At 47.1% G+C, this 7,500-nt stretch overlaps 1 protein-coding gene across 1 annotated transcript in view; it reads left to right on the plus strand.

The window, feature by feature from the left end:
• Positions 1-1,698: 1,698 nt before the first annotated feature.
• Positions 1,699-7,500, plus strand: part of wbp2 (WW domain binding protein 2) — an 8,733-nt gene continuing 2,931 nt past the window's right edge. Inside the window, exons 1-7 of the mRNA XM_063212343.1 lie at positions 1,699-1,902; positions 3,015-3,123; positions 3,571-3,709; positions 4,076-4,168; positions 4,639-4,782; positions 5,249-5,371; positions 6,870-6,946. Coding sequence (XP_063068413.1) covers positions 1,844-1,902; positions 3,015-3,123; positions 3,571-3,709; positions 4,076-4,168; positions 4,639-4,782; positions 5,249-5,371; positions 6,870-6,946 — 744 coding nt within the window. The 5' untranslated portion in view covers positions 1,699-1,843. The remainder of the gene's footprint in view (positions 1,903-3,014; positions 3,124-3,570; positions 3,710-4,075; positions 4,169-4,638; positions 4,783-5,248; positions 5,372-6,869; positions 6,947-7,500) is intronic.

Consider the following 7,500-nt stretch of genomic DNA (forward strand, 5'->3'; position numbering starts at 1 on the left):
AAATGAACTCCTCCTGGTGTTTTGCACATTGGGTTCTAGCTTTAGAAAAAGATGAACTGCTAGCATTGCAACACATTGCCTCACCACTTCCTCTTGCAAACGCCGCCTGTGTTGATGACAAACGCTGCTTCTGCTTTAGTAATCTATCTCTCTTTTTCTCTCTCTCTCCCTCCCTCCCTCTCTCTCTCACCCTCTCTCTCTCTCTCTGTCTTGGTCTCTCTCTCTCTTTCTCTCCCTCCCACCCTCTCTCTCACTTTCTCTTTCTCTCTCTCTCTCTGGCAACTGGGGTGCAGGGCTACTATCTCTGTTTGATCTCTCTAGCATGTGTGCTCACATGCTTTCTCTTCCTCTCCCCAAATTGCTCTGTCTTTCTCTCTCTCCTGTCTGTCCCTCTCTCTTTTTGCTCTCATTCTCAGTGTAGGCTATCACTCCATCTCTCTCTCTCTCTCTCTCTCTCTCTCTCTCTCTCTCTCTCTCTCTCTCTCTCTCTCTCTCTCTCTCTCTTTCAGTGCTGTGTCTGTGTGCTTATGCCATCTCTTTTTGTGCTGTGACTGTGTCTTTCTCTTTCTGTGTTGCATTAATCCCATCTACCATAGTGGACTTGTGCTGCAGTCAGAGTCAGGCATATAACAGCACATTTTAGCACGGAGCAAATGATGTGCAGGAGAGATAGACTAACAGCATAAGCATAGGCCTATAATGGTTGTTGTTGATCCATCCACACAAGACATGCAAATGGGGGGCGAGCACCCTGCACACACTCTCACTGCTCAGTGGCACGACTCAATAGCTGGCTGTGAACAGCAGCCTACAGTCAGGGCCACTGACAGCATTGGCCGAGATCGGGGCAACATCATCTGAAAGCCAACTGTTCCCTTTACCACCTCCCGTCGGTTTCCCTGCATCTAAGGCCGTGAATGTGTATGACCTGTTATTTGAATCACGGGTGGCACAGCGGGTGATGAGTTGATAGAATGGGACAGATTTGCCCACGTGTGGTAGCATGGGGTAGCTTGCTTCACTCCTTGGGCTGTAGTGAGGTCAGAAGAAGAAGCCTTCTCTGCGGTAGCCTAACTCACAAGAACTAGGCTACACAATTCCAAGAAACAGCTCAGGTCAGGCTGTTGATGTGACATCAGCTACAACTGTCCAGCACAGAGGCACACACTACAGTACACAGATACACAAAATTAGGCTTTACCCTAACAATAGTCAGACACAGACACACACATGCTATGCATGCACGCACACACACACACGCACGCACGCACGCACGCACGCACGCACGCACACAGACACACACACACACGCACACACTCACATTTTAGGTTAATCGTCTTTGGTTGTGATGTTCTCTCAGAAATAGGCCTACAGTGAGCCCACCTTTGGACAACAAAGTCAAGATTGCCTGGTGACATTTCTTGTAAACTATCAGTGTTCATAAACACTACCCTCTCTCTTCCCCTCTCTCTCTCTCCATATCACTGCCAATCCTCTAGCCTACCTGATGTTGTGAAATTGCATTCTTTACATAAGGCCTACGCCTACAGAACATGTAATCCTCACTGAATTTAGAAAAAAGTTACTGTTATGTCTGCTCTGTTATTGTTATGACGGGAGGGAAGGTTCGGGAATCATCCACGCGCTTGTTGACCAATGATGTCAAATGGTGGGTGTGACCTCATACCGGAAGTGCAGGTGCATTTAGCGATTCACGTTCGCTGCTCTCGGTCTGTGATGATCAAAACAGTCCATCCCATCGACTACTCTCTACAGCCGCGACGTATGACCAAGAATACTTGTTAAAGGTGCTTGATATACTTAATTCAGTTGGGCGTTCGGGATGGCCCTAAACAAGAACCACTCGGAGTCTGGCGGCGTCATCATTAATAACAGCGAAAGGTAACGGTAGCAAATCTTTAGGAAGCCATCATCCCTCATAGGGATGCGCTGTAGGAAAGCTAACGTCAGACTGAGCTAGCTAGCATCTCTTACCACCCCAGGCTCTGTGAAATAGTTAGTTATAGCAATGTAACGACATCTTGACCAGTAAACATTTACACATAACCAACTTGTATTTGAATTTCGGGCAATTTAGTTATCACAAGCTTCATTTATTACTTGGTAGATAAAACACATAGCCTAATAACATTAATTATTGCCAAGTTGCCAGTAAGTCAAAGGTCGGCATTTTGATGACAGTGTACAGTTACCGCCTTGCCAAGACCATATATGCGCATTCATTGTGAATATCTTCAGATGTAGGGAGTTTTCCCATAATGTACGTGGGTATTATGTTGATGCGCAACACCAGAGCTGTATCCAAGCTACCTGCCTGCGTGATATAACGGCATGTCATGCGACCATGCTAGGCACCTTATGAGTCAGTAACTCCAGCTACATGTAAACCTCTTAGTTCAACATGTTTTGTAACCCACCAGACAACCAATGGTGTGTGTTTGCATTAGGGCATATACTGTTTTAAGCCTCTTAGCTGTTACCTTTTGCTAGAAGATTCCCCAGGTTAGGCCATGCGTTAGGCTGTCAGGGTATTCCCTCCGGAGTAGGCCATGCATTAGGCTAGTTCTAGGTGTCAAAGGAGATTTGGCATGGTGATTTAGCATGATAAAGCCCGAGTCTGACTTATTTAATCACATATCCCCGACTAGCCTAGTTGGATGTCGCGTTGTGTAATTTTTCACCCTAGCCAATGACACACTGCAGTGTGTGACCACCATACTTATGGAAAGCGCATAATGTCCATACTCTGCTCTGTGTGCTTGGGCATTTGTTGGTTAATACTCATGTCGTTATTATGTGGAGAAATGCATACAACACATAAGGCAGCCACAACTTTTTATGTACAAAATGCATCTTTAATTTACTCTTCATACATTTTTAAAGAAAACTTGAACATTTAATCTTAATTCTTAAATCTCTCTCTCTCTCTCCCCCTCTCTCTCTCTCTCTCTCTCTCTCTCTCTCTCTCTCTCTCTCTCTCTCTCTCTCGTCAGTGTGTTGATGAGCTATGAGAATGTGGAGTTGGCTTTCTGTGAAGCAGACCGTCTCCCTGACGCTTTCAAGAAGACCAGGAAGGGGAGCATCTATCTGACCCCATACAGAGTTGGTATACATTTATACATTATCATACCATACTGTACAGGTACTACATGCAAATATTAGCATGCACCTACCTCACCTGTGTCTGTGTATGTTTCTGTGTGCGTGTGTCTGAGTCTGAGTCTGTGTGTGTGTCAGGTGATCTTCGTAGCCAATGTTCTACCTGACAAATTCCTAGTGTGTGTGTGTGTGTGTGTGTGTGTGTGTGTGTGTGTGTGTGTGTGTGTGTGTGTGTGTGTGTGTCAGGTTATCCTCGTAGCCAAGGTTGTACTTGACCATGCCCTAACATACATGTGTGTGTGTGTGTGTGTGTGTGTGTGTGTCAGGTTATCCTCGTAGCCAAGGTTGTACTTGACCATGCCCTAACATACATGTGTGTGTGTGTGTGTGTGTGTGTGTGTGTGTGTGTGTGTGTGTGTGTGTGTGTGTGTGTGTGTGTGTGTGTGTCAGGTGATCTTCGTAGCCAAGGTTCTCAAGGAGCCCCTGATCTCATTCATGATGCCGTTCTACCTGACCAAGTCCTGTGAAGTCAAGCAGCCGGTGCTGGGAGCAAACTACATCAAGGGGACAGTCACCGCAGAACCAGGAGGTCAGACACACACGCACACACACACACACACACACACACACACACACACACACACACACACACACACACACACACACAGCAGTAATACTGTATGTCTGCAGTGCACAGTCACATCAGATCAGTATTATACAACATGATGTTTATGCCATGTGCGAACCTATAATATAATGTTCATGCTGTCCAGAGTTTTTATAAAGTAGAAGTAAAAGAACTACAACATTTGTAATTACAACACGTGTGTGTGTGTGTGTGTGTGTGTGTGTGTGTGTGTGTGTGTGTGTGTGTGTGTGTGTGTGTGTGTGTGTGTGTGTGTGTGTGTGTGTGTGTGTGTGTGTGTGTGTGTGTGTGCGTGTGTGTGTGGTACAGGAGGTTGGGAGGGCACGGCTACCTTCAAGCTGGTTTTCAACCAGGGAGGAGCCATCGAGTTTGGACAACACATGCTGCACGTAGCCTCACAAGGTAGGAGGAAGAGGCCTCAAGCTCTCTCAATGATTTGAATTTTCTTCGTTTTCCTCTTACCTTTTGTCTGCCTGCCCTGACATTCTGAATTCTGTGTTTCCCATTTGTGGACAATCGATTTTAATACAGTTTACTACAAACTTCGGCAGTCGAGATAAAAGTAAAAAGATGATGGTCAGGTTGTGACAGGTTGTATCGTGATTTGGGTGCACTGCCACCTATTGGCTATTAGTATTTAGGGTACTGTCCTTGTCGGACGCCGTCTTGACATTCAGCACTGTAGGCCTATTGTAGTTTGGACCGGCCGGAGCAGTTTTGATTGAGTTAGTTTTTGACAAACAAACAAAAGAAGAATTTTTGGATGAGAGAATGTTATGTTGAGAGATTGTGAAATACAGTTAAATGAGTTAAAGGAGTTTCCCAATAGAACTTCTCTGGTTTCTTTACCACGTCTGTGTCTCCTCTGCCAGCCTCCAAGGGCCAGCCCGTCCTGGGTAACTATGGAAACTGCCCCTATATGGCGGCCAATGGGGCATGTGCCCCCATGTACCCCCCTCCCTCGACCAATGGGATGTACGCAGCAGGGCCCCCGCCAGGATACAGCTACCCTGCAGGTACCTATGTACAGTACACACACACACACACACACACACACACACACACACACACACACACACACACACACACACACACACACACACACACACACACACACACACACACACACACACACCCACACACACACAGCAGCTCCTCTCTACCTACTCCGGTACCCCACCCCACCCCCATTACCATCTCCATGCTAATGCCGATATACTACATCTATATTTAGTGCTTGTGCTCATATTGGATACACACTTCTTGCTAAAATAATGTGTCTTCCTATTGCATCGTTTCCAGACAAAGGTGTATGGTTGTTTTTGTTCATGTTTCTGTAAGATAGCTATGGCTATGCCCATATCCATCTGTGGGTTCTTAGGTCATACTAGACTTGTATTATATGTATATCTGTATTGTATATTTATGCTACTGTAAAATAGCACACTGAGACACTCATATGTGTGTGTGTGTGTGTCACAGGTGGGTTTTACCCCAGCCCCCCTGCATTCGAAGGCGGCCCTGCGGCCTACATGCCCCCTCCCCCCTACTCCGCACCCCTCAGCCAGTCGCCTCAAGACCTCGACCTGCCCAAAACTTCCGCAGGTGAGAGCCACACACACACACTCACACACACACATACACATACACATACACACACCTGGACCTCAGAACCGCTGCAGGTAAGACACACACACACACACACACACTCTGCACTCCTCCAGAAGCACTGCCAGAAGGAACCCTGCGTCCTCATACATGCACTCAGACTCCCACCTGTACCAGAACCCAACCCGCCACCACCAGGTCACCTGACACCTTCAGCTAGAATGTCACCATGACCAGGGGTAGATGAAGATGGCCTGGGGCCCCTAGGCTACAGGTTGCTGTGGGCCCCCCCCGGAAGGCAAATATTGCAACAAATTTACATAGAAAGTGTTGTAATTATGGGCAAGCAATTAAGGATAACATGTCTACCAACTGTTCTCAACAAGACAGATGACTGTTTTGGTCAATATTGCACATTGCCACAATTTTGCAATTTCTCACTTTTGGGCAATCCAGGGCCCCCTGACAGGTGGGGGTCCTTAGGCTGCAGCCATATCTAGCCTGTGCATTAATCCAGCCCTGTCCAAGGCAATGACCTCCCATTGACCTCTGAGGCACCTGAAGCGATGGCTCTACAATGCAGCAGTGGAGGTTTATAAGGTTTACGGTGCATACACACAGCAAGCGCGGACGTCCACTTAACGTCCACTGAACGTGTCCGTTATCAGTCCGAAACTGTTAGAATACATGTTAGTAAACAGATCATGCCTTGCACACAGGAACATGACCGGACATGTCCGCGCTGCTCCTTGAAAATAGAACTCGTGTCTATTTTCCTGCGCCGACGTCCGCGTTCAATGAGCGGGCTCCATTGAAAATGAATGGCTGCTGCCTGCGGATAGAACGTGGACGCTGACTGTGCAGTGTGCAAGGCAGCCCGTGAACCTCTCTGTCTCGCAATGCTCCCGGACACCTTCGGCGAACGCAAATATCTTGGTGTGTATGTACAGTACCATTACTGTGGAGTTCAAAACTGCTGTTGTTTTAAAGAGAAAGTTGTTGTCTTGTAATATCTGCCTGTTGTTTTAAAGAAGCAGTTGTTCCGTTTTTCTTATCTGTGTCTTTTTTCTCCCTTTCTTTTCCTTCTACTCTTCCTTCTCTCTGCCTCATGTTCCTTCTCTTTTTATATCTACATCTCTCTCCCCCTCCCACCATTCCTTCCTCTACATCCACCTCTCTCTCTCCTTTCCTCCCTCTCTCCCTATCCTCTGTACTTTCCTCCCTCTCTCCATCCCTCCCTATCCCTCTCTGTCCCTCCTCTGTTCTCACTCTCTCTCTCCCTCCCTCCCTTTCCCCTCTGGTCTCTCCCTCTCTTTCTTTACTTTCCCTCTGTTGTTCCCTCCATCTCTCTTCTCCTCTCCTCTTTTCTCCTGTCCTCTCGATCTCCTCTCTCTCTCTCTCTCTCTCTCTCTCTCTCTCTCTCTCTCTCTCTCTCTCTCTCTCTCTCTCTCTCTCTCTCTCTCTCTCTCTCATCTCTCTCCTCTTTTCTCTCCAGCTGAGGCTAAGGCAGCTGAGGCAGCCGCTAGTGCTACGTCTGTGTCTCCGTCTCATGCTCGCGTCTACTTGCCAGAGGTAAGATCACACACACACACACACACACACACACACACACACACACACACACACACACACACACACACACACACACACACACACACACACACACACACACTTCATTTCCTCTGGGATTAGTAAATGTTACTCTTACTACTATTACTACTACTACTACTACCAAACACACACACACACACACACACACACACACACACACACACACACGTACTCTGTCTCTCGTGCACACACACACACAAACACACACTCTCTTCCAGGCACATGCACACATACACACTGCCAGTGACATCCTGTAGTAGTGTGATGTTTAGGCGGCTTTGAGAAGGCAGTGGTGTCATCAAGGATACAGCTGAGAGGAAACGGCATACCTTTACCTGGAGTTCCTTTCTCTTTCTCTCAGCCATTCGCTACACACACACACACACACACACACACACACACACACACACACACACACACACACACACACACACACACACACACACACACACACACTTCATTGTGGTCAATGTAATATGACCATCAATAATAAAGTGGACATGAACATAATAGCA

The sequence above is a fragment of the Engraulis encrasicolus genome, chromosome 2 (genome assembly GCF_034702125.1).
Source record: "Engraulis encrasicolus isolate BLACKSEA-1 chromosome 2, IST_EnEncr_1.0, whole genome shotgun sequence".
Lineage (NCBI taxonomy): Eukaryota > Metazoa > Chordata > Actinopteri > Clupeiformes > Engraulidae > Engraulis > Engraulis encrasicolus.